Source organism: Scatophagus argus, chromosome 13 (assembly GCF_020382885.2).
Source record: "Scatophagus argus isolate fScaArg1 chromosome 13, fScaArg1.pri, whole genome shotgun sequence".
NCBI classification, from domain to species: Eukaryota; Metazoa; Chordata; class Actinopteri; family Scatophagidae; genus Scatophagus; species Scatophagus argus.
In genome coordinates, this window is record NC_058505.1 from 2,442,440 (window position 1) to 2,459,623 (window position 17,184).

Sequence of the window (17,184 nt, forward strand, 5' to 3'; positions counted from 1 at the left end):
CAACTCTAATTTTTCTGTTTTACTTTCCTTCCAGGGACAACCTGGCTGCAGACCAGAGTGTGGCCAAGCCAATGACACCAACCAGTGTGAGTGGTCCCTCCCCTTCCCCGGACGCCAGCGTCACCAGCAACATACACCACTCCACCACGGCCTCCAGTACTCCTGGACGTGGTTTTGCGACTGTACCGGTTCGGGTGCCCACGCCTCAGGGAAACAGCCACGCACTCAAACTGGGCAGCCCTTCGGCCCATGCGAGCCCCAGTGTTAGCTCAGGAGCCCAGGGTGCCATGTTGTCTCCTCGTCATCGCCAGAGCCCCAACCTGGCGGCTAGCAGCTGTGGTAGCCCTCACCTCCCCCAACATCCCCCTGGTTCTTTCTCTCCCACAGCCAGCCTCCATTCGCCAGCATCTGTGTGCAGCAGCATAGGAAATGGCCAAGGGTTCAACTCTCTTAGTGCACTGCAGGCCCTCACCCAGGGCCACAAGATTTCCCAGGGACTCGCTGAAGGGCAGCAACCAGAGTCACCAGACAAAAAGCTAGTTGGCCTTCAGAGTCCTCTGCACAGCAGCAGTGTTGGTGGCCAGGTAGCCAAGAACAATCCCAACTTAGATGCTGATTTATTTGGAACTTTTGGGGAGCAGCACGACTTGCTGTCATCCCAGAACTCGGAAGGTGAGCAAGAGGAGGGGAGAGACTGTCACCCTGACAGCTTTGGAGGTGATGGAAGCTTAGGGGAGCTCGACGACACCCCGAATCGCCTTGTGAACACAAAAGGACACACAAAGCTGCTTCAGCTCCTCACCACCAAATTAGAATCCTCTGATCCCTGCTCATCACCGCGGCCCCTGGGAGACGACCAGGACTCTAAGGACCAGCTGGGTGGGATTGGGGGCATTGGTGGGGCTGGGCATGCCAACCACTCCACCTCATTGAAGGAGAAACACAAAATTCTCCACAGGTTGCTGCAAACTAGCACCTCACCTGTGGAGTTAGCCAAGCTAACTGCTGAGGCTACTGGAAAAGACCCCATTGGTCCAGAGTCAGCTTCAGGGGACAACATGGCTACCCTAAGTGAACTCTGCGTGAAACAGGAGCCAGGGAGCCCCAAAAAGAAGGACAACGCGTTGCTTCGCTATCTGTTGGATAGGGATGATAATGGCATCCTGGATAAAGCCATCAAGATGGAACCTGGTGATGGACCGAAACTGTCCAACGTGAAGACAGAGAAACAGGAAGCAAGTTTTAACATGGCGGACCAGGTCAGTGCTGTTGACAGTAACATTCATGGGTGGTGTCATGAATCATCTGTTAGTGGATCTGCAGTGATTTAAGTAATATAAAATGCAAAAATGAGGGGGAAAATGTGGGTTATTTGATAAATGTTACTGGTTATTAAAACACAAAGTTATGAAAGTTATGCTTAAGTTAAGCTTAATAATGTGACTGCTAATAATTAGCATTTTTGCATGTTTATTAGCATCTGTCTTTGAGCCCAGACAGAAAGTGCACGTCCTCCTCTGAGGACTATTAATATTGGGGTCAGATTTAACCGGCAAGGCCAGTTAAATATGCCTGCATGCATCATCCAGGTTGCCTAAAAACAGTTTCGATAGTATCCGATATGTTCTGTTTGAGAGGAACACGAACGGTAGCTGTCTTGGGAGGAAAATAAAAATAAAGAATCTGTCCACTTAACATATGTTGCATGCACGTATTTCGCAGCTCCTATAAACACCTGCGAGTGAGAAGCACAGTGAGCTGACAGTTGGCGTTCGATTGTGTCGGATGTGTGCTGACCTGCTGATGGCAGGCTGTTGGCAGTTAGTCCTGCTCTGGCAGCAGAGGCAGACGAGTACTGTTAAAACTTTAGAAACAGCAGAAGAGGTGCATGAGAAAGAGAACTGAAAAAACGCAGTGAGCAGCTATGGTTTACAGCGAGCGTGTTTATGTACTGCATTTGAAACCAAAGATGCAGGAAGAGCAGAGGAGTTTGTTATATGTGGCTCAGTATGTAGGTGTGCTTGTATATGTGTATACAGTATGTGTATGTATAGAACGGCTCTGTGTTTGTTTGTGGAAGATGGAGAGCAGGGAGTTGTAGGACGAGCATAATGTGGAAGGAGGAGGATGAGGAGTAGGCTAAGGAAGGGGGGGTGAAAAAACTTCACTGGTCCCCTGGGGGCTGTAGAAATTAAAGGGTGGTTATAAAAATAAAATGACACAGTGTAGGACTCAAACATATAGAAACAAAGGTTTAGTTTTAAACCTGAGCCTTTGCTGAAGGGCTGGCCCACTTACAGAAACAGCAGATTGTTTGAACTGGTGCTGATAGTTGGGGTTTCATTGGTCCAGCTTTGAGAGGAGAACTGTCCCTGAGGAAACTGAATGTGTTCAAGAGTTTGTACGCTTGGTTAACTGGTTTTTCATACCTGACTTTTGTCTGGTAAATCAGTATGTCACATTTGGACCCAAACAAGCTAATGGTTTCATCAGCACCGGGATTTTACAATGTCACACTTTTGCTTAGTTTAAACACTGTAAACTGTAGCCACCTCAGTCGTACTTATTTAAAGCCCAGTGCAGTGGCACAGTTGGAGTTAGTCCCAGGAAGGGGCTGAAGGCCAATGGCTGAAGTCAGACATCCTCAGAGACAAAGGCGGCGCTCCTACCGGCAGCTGTGCCTCTGGACTGCGCAGGCTGCTGCAGACAGTCAGAGGCTGCCATCCTGGATGGTTTGGTTTGTGCATTGAGGTGACTGTCGAATTGGTCTTGACAATGAACGTGTTTCTTCAGCGGCAGGTGAGGCTGATGAGATGATATTTCAGGACAAAGACAAAGCAAAGTCAAAGGAGCTGACGAACAGAATGTCAGCATTTCGACAATGAGTGTGTTCTCATGTACATGCATAAATCAAATGAAACTCTAAGAGAAATAAATATCAAAACAATAGTTTTGATAAATAAAGAGAGTATGATGAACAGATTGTGCGTGTGCAGAGGTTCTTGTGAGGAACAGACAGGATAACATGTGACAGTATGTGCTAACATGTCTGGGTTGCAAAGTGTATGTTTGTATAAGAATGTATACATACGTTTCAGTGCTATGTTTACTGAGGTTGTATGGGATGTTTGACATCAAAGTCACTTTTCTGGCTTTAAAAGTCAACATTTATTTTGCACAAAATGTGCAGTTTGCATGAAATAAAGTGAAATGGAAGATCACAGAAAAATGTGCCAACATGAAGGCAGCGGACTATCGCACTCATTCCTGGTTCAAAACTACATTTTGAAAAGTTGGGCTTGTACACTTTGTACATTGTGCCCTTGATGTGTGTGTTAACTGTGTGTCTGTGCACATGCATATAGACTGTGGCTCAGTCACTGTGTGTCTTACTGTACATCACACATGACCTCATTAGTGCTGGCAGTTTATTTTTAGCTCCTCCTCTATTCATCAGCCAAACGGCCGGAGGAAACCATTCCTGTGTGTGTGTGTGTGTGTGTGTGTGTGTATGTGTGTGTGTGTGTGTGGTGGGTTGAATTACATTGTAATGGGGGGGGGTTCAATTTCTTTCAGAGTTGAGTGAATATTAGATTTCATGTTTTCATTTTAAGAAAGTTTCTTTTCGTTTTCATTTTCTCACCTTAATTAGGGTACCATAGATTCAAACAGAACTTATGAAATGTTCTGTTTTCTGCATGTTAATTTTATTTAACAACCAAACAAAGACAGGAGAACACCTTCTTCTATACTTAATGCTTGTTACAAATGATATTAACATCAGGGAGGATACTGATATTTTTTGTAGCCCTCAAAATGTACCTTCATCGCCTGCATGTACTCTTTCCTTCAAAAGCAAGAATATACTTGAAAGTTGTGGCTTGCAATAAAATAAAAAAATTTTCTCTGATCATGTGATCATGATACTGCATGTGCTTTAAATGAAGGATCACATGGAAGGAAACTAATTTGGATTTATTAACGGTGTTAAAACCATTTACCAAATGCAGTCAAAACTCCAGTTGAAAAAAGGCCCAGCTGGGAAAACTCTGTTTCAGACCTTGATTTTCAGCAGATCAGTGCTTAAATGTCAGTGAGGTCAAATTATACGTTGCTGTGAACCCAATAGAAATAAAATGCTGTCTTCTAATCCTGTTTTTCCCTGTGGCTGATCTCAGACCAGTGAGTTGGAGGACCTGCTGGAGGGCCTGCAGAGCGGCAGCCAGCAGCAGCTGTTCGGGGGCCAGCCACCTGTCAGAAGACCAGCCTCCTCCACATTCTCCTCTTCCTCTGTGCCGCCTGGTTCCTCTGTGGACAAACAGAACATCATCAGCAACAACCTGCACATGACGGACAGCAGCAGCAGCAGCCCCCCCAACCAGCACAGAGCCTTCCCTCCCATCGGCCCTGCAAGTACGTCTGCCTCATGTTTAGAACTGAACAAATCTTTATGTGAAAATTAAGATGCTATCATCATACCCCAGGATGTGTGCAATATTGCAATTTTTTTAAAAAAAATTCCTCCACCCAGCAGGCTTTAGTGGTGCCAGGCCAGGCCAACCGGGCCGAGGTGCTCCGCCAGTCAGGACCACGTCTCTGGACAGCAGTATGGCCCCCAACTCCAGCGCAGGCAGGCCATTCCCTCCTCAGCACAGGAGCAACGGCCCCTACTCCTTACTGCAGCAGCAGCAGCAAGGCATGATGGGAGCCCACGCAATGGCCAACCAGGCTGCGATGGCCAGTCCAGGTGAAGAAATAGTATCCCGTCAGTCCTGCCTAAAACCACTGTTGTAATTCTGGTGCAGCTTTTTGAGCAAATGCGCAAAGACACACACACAAGCTGTGGTGTATCTTAAAATTATTTCGTGTGATTTTATGTGTACAGGATTGTGGGATACATCAGTTTTAATGGCTGAAACATCTCATGAAGATTTTTGTTCCCTTTGGAAGCAAGTGACAGTTTCTGCCACCGTTAGGTTTAGACAGTTACATTCACGTCAGATTCGCAGTCTTCTCACCTGTCTGTTCCTTCGGTTTCAGTTTTGTAAAAATTTCATTATTTCTCTCCTCTCTAAATCAGACATGCTAAGTAACAGTGCGATGAGGGGCTCCATGCAGCAGGGCTGGGGTCCCCAGGGGCCCATTGGGGCAGCTGCGGGGCCAATGATGGGCCAGGGGGTTGGACCTGGTCGTATGGTCCCCAACATGAACCCTGGCCTGCCCACAGGGGGCCCTCCTGGACCCAGAGCCATGGTCAACATGCAGATGATGAGTAACGGTGAGAAACTCACAAACTGACATAAACTCTCATCAAAACCTGAACTGGTTTTGAATCTGACGTTTTGTGTGTCCTTTTCTTCCCTTCAGAGATGGAGATGGCAAACCCCGCCTACCCTCAGCAACATGCTCCGCCCAATCAGACTGCACCATGGCCAGACCGAATGATGACTATGGATCACTATGGAAACCAAAGCAGGTATGGCATTCAGTCCATCCTAAAGCATAAAAGAGGGCCATTCAATAAAAAATGAGGCTTGTTCTACAGTTCTGCAGTTCAGATGTGGGCTTCGTCTGTAACTTTGGCTGGTGTGACAGTAACAAAAAGTTACCTTCTAGGCCACCATATGGCGGGCCCCAGGGGGATGGGATGGGGTGCTGCAGTACGGGGCCCGAGGGCCAACCAGATGAAGGAGCCCTGCTGAGTCAGCTGTGCTCGGTGCTGAAGGACTATGAGGGTCTGGAAGAGATCGACAAAATGCTAGGAATCCCAACACTGGCAGGACAGGTGAGCCCCTTCCAAACGAAATCACTTTATAAAGAGTTAATTGTTTGTTTATTGATAGTTTTTAGCAGTGTGGAGCATGCTTTGTTGTTCTTATGCAGAGTAGTGACACTAAACTGATCATTTATTGATTCCTCTCACCTCTTCTCTTGTCTTCCTTCCCTGCAGGGTCCTCTGTCTGACCAGGACCAGTACCTCAGCTCTTCGGACCCTGCAGCCAGCATGAAGCCTCTGCTGTACAGTCAACACTACGGTGGCCAGCCAGGTTATGGCGGCATGCCTCCTGACGGCGGGTTCCACGGCCCCTCAATGGGCGGCCACATGGGGCCTCAGAGGATGCCGCCTAACAGTTACCCCCCAATGATGAGGATGCCTGGGAGTGCAGGGCCCAGACCAGTTGGGATGAGGCCAGGGGGTCCTAATCCAGGAGTGCCACCTCAGCCCAACAACCTGAGACTCCAGCTGCAGCACCGACTCCAGGCCCAGCTGGTAGGTGGTAAAGTTTTATGGCAGACCGCTGGTTAAGGGGTGGGATGCACCATCACATCCAGTTGGTCCATATTTCAGGCTTTGTGGTCCACCACAGGCTGATTGGTTTGGTCGATACTGGGCTTCAGGTGATGGAGCTCTTTGTCAGTCACTACAGAGTCTGGACAGACAGGGAGGTAAACTGCCAACCGACTGGTGCGTGACAGCACTGCCAGGTGCTAATTCTAGTTTCAAACCCTCACATTTACTCGCTGTGTAGAAAAGACTTTGTGACTCAGCTGTGAGTGTTTGGAGTTTTCTCATATGTGGTATCAGATTTTGCTAAACACAACAGTTTACCAAGAAATTGTGGTAACAGAAAATCTTTTAGGTGGCATACCTGCCTTCAGGTATGTTTAACTTGGAGGTCATCCCTGCCCCCTGCTGTGAAATTGTAACTTGTCATCCAGCTTCGTCACACTGATGTTGAGTCAAACTAGCGACCACACGCCCTGATGGATTAGTTAAGGTTTTGACACTTGCAGCAGCACCTCTGAGAGAAGAGCTTTTCTTTTTGACATACGAGTTCTTTCGTATCAGCACCTTAGTTTTTCTTGCAGTGCTGCGATCTGTCAGAAGTAAATCGGTCACTTGTGTAGTAAATCAGATATTTATGTTGAGGCTCTTTTTGCCTCTTGCTCCTTATAAATACAAACACTTGACACACCTTTAATTCAAACCTCATTACCGTGAAAAACACATTGTCCTATTAGACGCAGCCTCTTTTTGCTTTTTGCATTTTTGTTTTTTTCTTCCATGTGATGCAGCAGAGCAGGTTGTGATGCCAACAGGGTTCATGGAGTTTTAACAGCAGCAGCCAGAAAGGAACAAATGTGTTCCAGCTTTCTGCCTTCATCAGCAGTTCCCTGCTGCTGAGACACACATGACGTGTACATGCGCACACACAAATTCATACACTCATAAAGATGGCTGCTTAAACAGATTGTACACTTTTCTGTTTCTTTCAAATGACTGTATGTCCAGTATGATGTGGTTACTTGTGCATACATGTTTATTTTGCTCTTGTAGTTTTAAACATATTTTGTGTCTCAAGCCCCCATAAAATACTAAATGGCTCCTCCTAAGGAGGTTCAATCCGAAATTTTTGAATTTACATGTTTTATTCCAACATATTTAAGTCCAGACTGCCACCTGGTGGAGGGACAAGGGAAAACAGCTGGTGTGGATCAACCAAAATAGCGCAGATGATTTATCAGCGTGTTCAGACGTGAGACACGACTTTGGCACTTCCATCTCTGCATTTCTGTCAGTGCCGGTGGGGAAACAGTGAAGTCAAAGTGTGGAAGTTAAATGAACCAAAGAGATTCAACTTCAGCTGTACTAAACATCTTTCATGCAAAGCATAGATTGAGTATTACTGCAAACATCTGTAGTATTGGTGGCCCCACAGGAGATAAATGATGCTCTCCGTCTCTGTCCCACGTAGAACCGACAGCCAATGGTGAACCAGATGGGTGGAGTGTCCAGCATGAATCTACCTCTAAGATCCAACGTACCAAACCAGGTCAGTCAGCAGGTATATGTTTATGCAATAATTAGCTTGTTTCACTGCTGCCATTTACAGGGCAACAGATATTCCCTGAATTTTTAATGTAATTGCAAAATATTGACATTTTCAGTTTGTGTAAATAGAAAGTAAGGGAAGTTTTAAAGTAGTATTCCAACCTGTTCCTCTTTCAGCCTTTGCTCTGATTCAGACTGCAGCAGGACTTTGGTCTTCATCCTGTTTGACTTTACTGAAGTGTCATGTGACTGTTCTTTCTGCAGGGAACCCTCAACGCCCAGATGCTGGCCCAGCGTCAGCGCGAGTACCTCAACAACCACCTACGCCAACGTCAACAGCAGCAGCACGTGCACCAGCAGCGTGCCATGATGATGCGGACTCAGGGCATCAATATGCCGCCAAACATGCCCAGCGGGGGCGCCGCTCCTACGCCGATGCCCATGGGTGGCACCAACCCGCGGCTCCCGCAGGGAAACCCACAGCAGTTCCCCTACCCGGCCTCCAGCTACGGTACCAGCCTGCCATCTCCTCCACCTCCTCCTCCTCATCCCGGCTCCTCCAGCTCCTTCTCCTCCCCTCTCTCCCCCAGCCATCTTCTGGCTAGCCAGGGCATGATGGGAAATGTAGGCAGGCAGTACAACGGGGTAATGAGTCCGCCATCACAGCACAATGCCTTCCAGTTCAGCAGTACAGGTATATGATTGGAGCGCAGCCGCAGTCTTCTGTGTGTGCTTTGTGGGCGATGTAGTCGCTGCTTATGTTTCTGTGGTGGCGGGAATCGATCGCTCGTCTTTGGTCAAACTAATGATTTGAAGTCTTTTTCTAGTTGATCAGGTGTGGATGAAGTTTGCACGATTAAAATGTCTTCTTGTTTTCATGTGCAAATCAATAATGTTGCATCAGATTTTCTGCCCTCACGCTGAGATCAACACTTTGTTTATGATTCTAACCCTCATAAACCAATCAGGATCCTGTGTAGAGTCAGTTTTTAGGGAACTGGCGGTGGCGCTGGTGAACCATAAACCTTCTCTTTCCTGCTCTTCTTCTGTTAGGATAAATCACGTGTCTTCAGACAGGGTTTTAAATTTGTTGTGAATGCACTCCAAACCTCATTTGACCAAAAGAAGGATTCTTCTGGAGGTTTTCAAATTGTAACTTGTGAGCAGAGACAGATAAGATGGACTCTGGCTATCTGCAGGTTACTGGTTGGTCTTTTAATTGCAGGATTACTTTAACCAAACTGGATGTTAAGAACAGATATTGAAGATTTTTCAAAGAGGCTCAGAGGCAAAATTATTTCCATTTATCTTGTTTGTATTCGTGTTTGTAAGACTTCTAAATAATGTTTGACTCTTTGACTTGTGAAGGATCTATGAGACTAGTATAGTACTGTAACTTAGGGCAGTAATTGTGAGTAAACTCCATTAATTATTTTGTAGACATGAGTGTCTGCTCGGATTCCATTCTGGTTATGGCACCCGTCCATGCAACTTATGCTCCTTTTATCTGCCCCAATCTGCAGGAATGAGCCAGCAGCAGCAACACCAGGACCCAGTGTCAGGCTTCCCATGTGGGGCTGCAACCCCGCAGAGCCCGCTGCTGTCCCCCAGGATGGGCCAGGGTCAGAGCCCCATGCTGCAGCAGAACCAGGGCCAAACCCAGCCCCAAGGTCCGAACCCGGGAGGAGCTCCGGGCTACCAGGCGAGCCCCGACCTCAACGGATGGCCCCAGCCTGCCAACATCTCCACCAGCAACAAGTAAAGACAGATTAACACATCGGATGTTACGCCAACACGATTTGAGGCTGTCTTGTTGATATTTTACATCTTATTTGACTCCTTCCAGTGTGTACCCCCAGCAGTCCCAGTCTCAGTACTCCACACAACCCAGTGCAGGAATGTACAGCAGCAACAACAACATGAACCTGGGAGTCATGGCCAGCAGCGGAGGCAACATGAACCAGATGTCGGGACAGATGAGCTCCATGAATACTGAGCAGGTGACAGACACAATTCAAACGAGCTTAGATGCATCCTGCTGTTTCCTGTCAATACGTAAACAGATCGGAGCTACTATGATTAGCTGATTACTCAATACGTCAAAGAAATACGTGAAAGAAAATTAGTTGTTAATTGCTGAAATAATCACAACTTTAATGACAATTTTGTTAGTGGCACCTGTCAAACTTGTTGGAGGCCATGATTAATTCTTATCAATTGATTTACATTTGCTGTGTTGTCCTCATCATTACAGGTGAGTGACAGCAGCCTGATCCTGGAGCAGCTGGCAGAAATTGACATGTTGACACAAGAGAGTGAAACCAACTCTGTAAGTAAAAGATTCCCGTCTTTGTTCACAGTACAGGATGAGGCCCAGAGAGGCGTTAAGTGACCAGCAAAGCAAAAAATGGCCATACTTTGTCCTTACTTTTTCTGTTATTTGATTCGGTCTTTAATAAAACATTTTTTGAAATGTTTTTAAATGTCGCTTTGTTTCAAAAATGACATTTAAAAACATTTATAATATCGTTGGGTTGTTCCCCAATTAGTCTTGCACAAATCATACGTAGTTAGTCAGTGGAGGAAAGACTGAAACCATTTGTATATGATGAAGACTCAGATATCAGGCTGCCATCTTCAGCAGTGGCTCTCAAACATGAAGCACCTCCAGATTGAGATAAATTAGACCAAGGACCCCTCTTTAGTTCTCAGTGTACGTGCTTGCAATGTGGCCAGCTCACCCATGACATCGACATCGGCTGTCCCAGTTAATGATTTACACATACTTCATACTTACACTGGCATTTCATGCCTTTCAGTTGAAATCTACCTTAGTTTCTTGGCCCTGAAACAGTCGAGAATGTGTATGTATGCTGGTTAAAAACATGCTGCGTGTGTCATTCTTACACCGTATTACTTCCTATAATTATACAACAACAAGTCTGCATATAAAAACACTTAAGGACAACTGGATAAGAGAACAGGACATGTCGTGAAACAGGTTCTTTTGATTTGACATATTAGAAATAAAAGGATAATAAAGGCCGCCATCATCTCTTTCATTTCCCTCCATGATTAATGTCACGCCCATTTTCTGTCTTTTCTAGAATTTCTGTTGACCCCGGCTGCAGCTGAGACAAGGTAACACAGCAGATAAAGCAAAAACCCTGCCGCCTGCTCAGCTCAGCTCAGCTCAGCTCAGCTCATGGAGAAGCATCACGGAGTCCATGACGGAAACACTGCTCACTGTGGCACACCAGCTCAGAGAGAGGACACGTAAAACATTCTTCACACTGATTTAACGTGTTATGCAAAAAGACAGAACACACAGGGAGACTGCGATTTGAACCAAATGCACAATGGGAGGATACAAGATGCACATAAAAGAATATTGTTTCCATGTTTTAGTTATTTACTGTGCTAATCCAAACAACAACTCTTATATTTATCTGCTTACAAAAACACTGACACTCAGACATGTCAGGTAGTCCGGCTTAACACATCAACCACTGGTTTGTTCTGTGTTACACACCAGAATCACATTTACTTCCTAAATCCTGATTTTCCCTCAAATTTGGAACCAAACGGAAACCATTTTACTTTACAAAGAAAAGACACGACTTTATATTTTTATTTGTGGACATTTACATTCATGCTGTAATTCATCAAGAGATGTTATCTTCACCTGATGTTCTTTTTGCTTCTCAAAAACAAAACACATCGAGGCAGGTGAGGGGAAAAAGCTTAAAGACAAACGCCATCAGAATCAGCTGCAAAAAGCAACATCCCGTCGAAAATGTTTCCACATTTTGTGAACCAAAATGTTCGCTGCAATAAAACCGACCCATCGGTTTTTGGTCCCAGGACGGCACATGGACCCGCACCTGCACCGTTTGCTGATAGGACGTGTTCTGGTCAGATGAATGTGTTCCTTAAAGGTTTCCTACTGAAAACACACAACTGTACTCCTCTGCAGCAGTGTTTCTGTTATGTGTGTGTGAAGCTGAAACAAACGATCGTCACAGTTTGACACTGGAGTGAAGTGAACCGTCGACGAGCATAAACGTCACGTCTGGATTTTATCTTTCGTGGTTATGTTTTAGAGCCTGACTGAAAACGTCACATGAGAAGGTTTATGAAAAATATTTTACAGGTATTTATAGTTTTGAAGATGTTTTAGAGATTCTTTATGTGAAAGAAAAAATCAAGGATATCTTTCTTTAAGAAAATCTCTGGTACATTTTGATGCTGATTTTAAAATTAACATATTTCAACTGCTGTAGTTACAGGGAAGCTGGATCCTCATTTAACAACTTTTTAAATGAAGGTGAATGTGTATAGATAGTGTACATACTTAAATTTATAACACCCATTTTCCTCTAAGAGTCCAACAAACATTTTTCAGAGAGCAGAAAGTGGTTGAATTATATGTGGAGTGCAGGTCAATTAATGAAGTTAAATACCACGTGCTATCCGGGAACCTTAGCTGTTAGCTTACTGGCTTTCCTAGCTAGAAATTAGCTGCCTATTGCTGTTTCTCTACAGCGGTTTTGAATTTGAAAGTTCGGCTAAGCTAACTAGCTAACCTAGCATTGGAAGCTTGGAGCTTTCCAGTTTGGTAAAAAAGCTTTTCCTTTTCAAGGTCGATTCTAACAGCGGCAGGATGGCAGCGTTGGTCATTTTGTTTCAGAATGAAACTTCTTGACAACTATTGGACGGATTGCCATGAAACCACAGACATTTCTGATCCCCCTACGTGAGATGTAAGAACTTTGATGCCCTTGATTTTTCGTCTAGCGCCAACATCAGAACACTTTTAATTTGTCCAGTACTTTGGTTTATGCCAAACTAATGATATTCCCAGCAGCCTCAGCTGTGCTGGTTAGTGCTCAGTAGCAAGGCCTAGCGTGCTAACACGCTAAGCTAAATGGTGAGTGTGGTGAACATGAAATCTGCTGAACATCAGCATGTTAAGAGTGTCTGCCACAGATTTGATCAGTGAAATTATATCTGCCTTGAAAATGTGTACAGCTAATACGACTCCATGCGACAGAGATTTATTTTGAAGGCGTTTAGCTGAAGCTCTTTCTCGCCGCGTGACGTCCTGAATGACTCTGCGTACTCAAACCAGTCTCAGCAGGCTGCAGAGTTTTGCACCGAGGATAAAATCTCGCCTGCTTGATGATAAAACAGATTTAACAAAACGAATCCTTTCTGTTTCGCAAAGACGAGAAGGAAACCCAGAGCTTTTACGGCTCAAATTCAGACTGGACCTCGAGCGTTTTGAGAATCGTTCCATCGGTTCAGTTTGTAAGGTGCTCTCTTCTACTCATTAGGTGCTGTCTCATATAAGCTGTGTGTGTGTGTGTGTGAACAAAACTGTGTGGATTTCATGAATCCCTCCTTCTCAGCTTCATGGTCCAGAAATCTGTTGAGCACATACTGTCATTTTAATGTAAGATTACTTTCCTTCTCAAAAGAAGAATGTTTAAATGCAAACTCACCGCAAAATTAAACACTGAATTTTTTTTTTCTTATTTTAGAAAATTTTGCTTTGATGCCGTATCTTCTTAATATATTTACAGCTTTCAGAAATTATAGTATGTTACGAAATCTCTGAGAGAAAATGTAAGCCATGAAAATGTCCTGAATGTCAAACTCTCTGCAAAGGTTTAAGGCAATCAAGAGTGGATGTTAATGCTCATGTACAGTAACTCCTAATGTTTTAGATGAAGGTGAATTATTTCTCTTGATTTTGACTGATACTGTGTATATTTATATATATATATATATATACACTGAAGAATTTTCTTAATTCATAGCTGGATATTTTATCATTTGCAAAATACTGTAATTCATGTAAATACCTTAAGATGCTAAAGACAAAGCATAATGCCTTAGATCTGTTATTCTCTGTGAGTGACTGTAAAGTTTACAGGTGTATTACATGCGTCACATACTTCATACTGTCGGTGTAACCATTAGACAACCAAGACTTTTATTTTTCCTCCCAATAAGTGACTCTGAGCAGGCTGTTTTAACCCGCGTGTCAACTCATGAAATCACAGTAATAATGTGTTATTTGTGATTCAAGTGTAAAAATGTATTTTGTGCTGCTGAGGACATCACGTTGCATCAGCTAATGCTTTGTGTTTTTAAAGGGGCATTAAGTAACCTTTGCTGATGTCTGCTGGTGAGCAGTAGGGACTGCAGATTATCTCTGCATGGCATATGAGCGCTTTGAGCTCTGGTGGCCTGTAAATAACATCAGTAACTTTACCAGAAGTTCAGGCATGGCTCTAATGCAGTAAATCTGCTAAAATCAAGAATAACAAAGGTCAATATTGGTCAAAATTCAAATTACAAAATTAGAAGTTCAGCTTCTCTGTGACATCTGAGATTTCACATCAAAAGCTGTTCATCTGGACGTCATTTTGAATTTTTTAAGTTTCAAATCAAGTACCTTGCGGTTGTTTGGTTTTTGTTCTTTTTTTTTATGTTTTTCACCAAAACCATTTTTTCCTTTAACAAAAGAAGGTCTCAAATATTAAAGTTTGCAGAAAGACTTAAAGAAAGTAGCCTACGGTAGTCAGATCTTCAAACACGTCTCACATTGATTGAATGTACATGAAGTTACATGAATATACTAAAAAGAAGGAATGTAAAATTAAAGGTGGCATATAGTTTTTCTCTTTTCTTTGTTGACCAGCTGGAGTGGCATCTCTGAGCTGTTTGAGTTGCTTTTCACTCAGATCTTTGTCAATACTGTGTTCGTTTTGTCATTCCCCAGCTGAAGTCACTACATACAGATTTATTTATGTGATAATAGCATCGTTAAATTGTTCTTATGGCATTGGTTCTTATATAAAGAAAGATGCAGCAATCCTCACTAACAATTTGAAGAAAAGTAAAGTCTGTTCTGTATCAAATTCCCACCCATACTCCCGTCTGAGCCAATCAGGGTTCTTATCAGCACGACAAGAACTACCTAAAATGACAGAAAAATTGTTTGACGTGTGCTTTGAGTTTTTAGTTTGGCTAATGGTCCCATCTGCTAACATGGAGAAGGTGGATTTATTAGCTGTACTGCAGCCAGCCACAAGGGGGCGATCTCCATAAAACAATGCAGGCATGTAATATTTTTGCATCTTAACTACCAGCAGTCATCAGAATATTTAAAGCTGAGCTGCAACAGAAACATTCAGTGCTGAGCAAAAACATCACTGAGCTTTTTGTAGTTAAACAGGAAGATTTCATACACCGAATGTTTCATTCTGCAACAGCAGATAGTTTTGTTCGACTAAACTAATGCAAGCAGAAGGTTTTAATTTGAATGAGTCCAAGTATTTTGGATTTTTTTGGATTTTTTAGTTGCAGTAGAAAATGTACTTTTTCTACCCCCTTTAGAATACTTTTGTGGATAAACCCACAGGATTAGGCCTGTCAGTCAGTCATTTGCAAAATGTGTTTGGTATCCACAAGTATTGGACAGTACAGCTGTAAATCAGACAAAGACATCAACGCATGAAGAGACCTCTCTCTGTGCTTCAGGAGATTGATGTTCTTGTTAAATACCTGTACATGCAGTACATGCAGTTTATTCAGAGTGTGAGTGTGTTATTATGCAAAAGTCCAGACGTTCACGTCACTTTATGCAAGCTCTCGACTCTAATGTTGCTTTTGCCAATGCTGCTTGTTAATTTATGATTCATGCCACTGTAAATAAATTATTTTTATTGAGCCTCTGTCTTTTTATTTCATCCACTAGGAAGTAAATCGCCTCTCAATCTAAATACCCAAGGACCATTATCCATTCAGAGAGTAATGATTTTCCATCACTGTTGTCAGTGAGCATGCAGTGCTTCCTTTACATCAGCAGAGGGCGACATTTCCCAGGCATTTGAGATGAACATACGGCATGTTCATATCCCAGCATTTGTTTAATGAATTTTTCCCTATTATTTCCCTCCTGAATGGTCAATCAATGTAATGTCACATTAGTAATCCTACTATTTAATTTGCAAAAATTATAATAAAAATAATGTAGGGTTATTAAACATTCTAGTCACGTTGGATGTTATATATACATGTTAGATATACAGTTGATAATGGTGCTTTGCTGTCAGCTTGTCAGCAGCGCATCCTGGCCTCAGTACTGATTACTCTTCCCATAAGCTTGACCTGCAACTTTCTCACCTTTTCTCACTGTCATCAGGGTCATCTCGGCTTGTTGCGGAGACCACGTATTTCTTGACAGAAAGTCTCTTTTACAAACTGGACTTGAAGTTTGAGAGATTTGGAAATTTACCAGGCAAGCAAGCACAGATTTGGCACTGAGTTCTATCATGGAAAAACTTGTATTATTTTATAGGCTATATAGAACATACTTTCCCGTTATGCATTCTCACACACTAATGTGAATCACACGTCTTGTCCATGTCCATGTAGCTGTTTGTAATGGCGCACCCAGATTCATGATGTGGTCAATAGTTCCTTATTTCAGAAGTTAAGCTTGCATTTGGAGAAGTGAGCAGCAGCCAAAAAGCCAAATGTCTTTCACCAGGAGTACTTATAAGTACACACATTTGAGTTACACAAATGTACACACTGTGCTGCCTTTGCCAAGACTCTTCTCTGCAGAAAAGAACCTGAACGGGGGACGAAGCCTGATGTCCTCTGCGTGGCCTTTCCTATCTAATCTGAACTGTTCCAGCTTTCTCTCAAATCTTCAAACCTTTTTGTCAAAAAACATTATTATGAAACATAACTATTTGCTGGCGACACGCGTGAGTTGCCATACTCTGCTTGGAAAGATACAGTCGTTGAGATAAAGCTTGCAGCATGATTTCTCAAGGTCACGAACTTCATGAAAGGTCGTGAATTCTGTCTAATGCGTGATTTAAGGCTAAAACAGGCAGGTCATATTTGTTCATACTGGGTAAGAATATGCTAACTGGAATATAGGAAAAACATTAAAAATCTACAGAGATGCTGCAACACCCCATAGAAATGTTTTAGAGTATCTGAGATTTTTGTATCTGTATTCAGTTCTTTGTGGCTGTCATTACATAATTCATCCGATAATCTAATCTCTTTGTGTTGCATTATGTCAACTCTTCGTGCTGTTACAACATTCACTTTTTGTAGTCTATGTATTTCTGCAAAACTTGAATTGAATTGTAACTGGAAGTGTATTATTTCCTGTATGAAAATATTATCTCGGATGCTATTGGTTGGAAAATATTTCCACAGTACGTGATCTGGACGTTCATTGGTGGATTTTGCTGTCAGTCGGGAAAACACAAGGCTCATTTGATAGACCAGCCAGACTCGTGAGGGCTGAAGAAAGA

The 17,184-nt window shown here is 43.3% G+C and overlaps 1 protein-coding gene across 6 annotated transcripts in view; it reads left to right on the forward strand.

The window, feature by feature from the left end:
* The window catches only part of LOC124069605 (nuclear receptor coactivator 2-like), a 44,725-nt gene extending 29,150 nt beyond the window's left edge, over positions 1–15,575 (forward strand). For 4 of the 6 annotated variants that reach the window (XM_046408877.1, XM_046408880.1, XM_046408879.1 and 1 more), the window contains 13 exons: positions 35–1,259; positions 4,179–4,413; positions 4,532–4,747; positions 5,081–5,278; positions 5,368–5,476; positions 5,617–5,785; positions 5,951–6,271; positions 7,758–7,835; positions 8,099–8,528; positions 9,358–9,592; positions 9,681–9,834; positions 10,089–10,163; positions 10,942–15,575. In XM_046408877.1, coding sequence (XP_046264833.1) covers positions 35–1,259; positions 4,179–4,413; positions 4,532–4,747; positions 5,081–5,278; positions 5,368–5,476; positions 5,617–5,785; positions 5,951–6,271; positions 7,758–7,835; positions 8,099–8,528; positions 9,358–9,592; positions 9,681–9,834; positions 10,089–10,163; positions 10,942–10,953 — 3,457 coding nt within the window. In that variant the 3' untranslated portion in view covers positions 10,954–15,575. The remainder of the gene's footprint in view (positions 1–34; positions 1,260–4,178; positions 4,414–4,531; positions 4,748–5,080; positions 5,279–5,367; positions 5,477–5,616; positions 5,786–5,950; positions 6,272–7,757; positions 7,836–8,098; positions 8,529–9,357; positions 9,593–9,680; positions 9,835–10,088; positions 10,164–10,941) is intronic. The other 2 variants (XM_046408882.1, XM_046408881.1) reach the window with 2 other exon arrangements.
* The last annotated feature ends 1,609 nt before the right edge of the window (positions 15,576–17,184 follow it).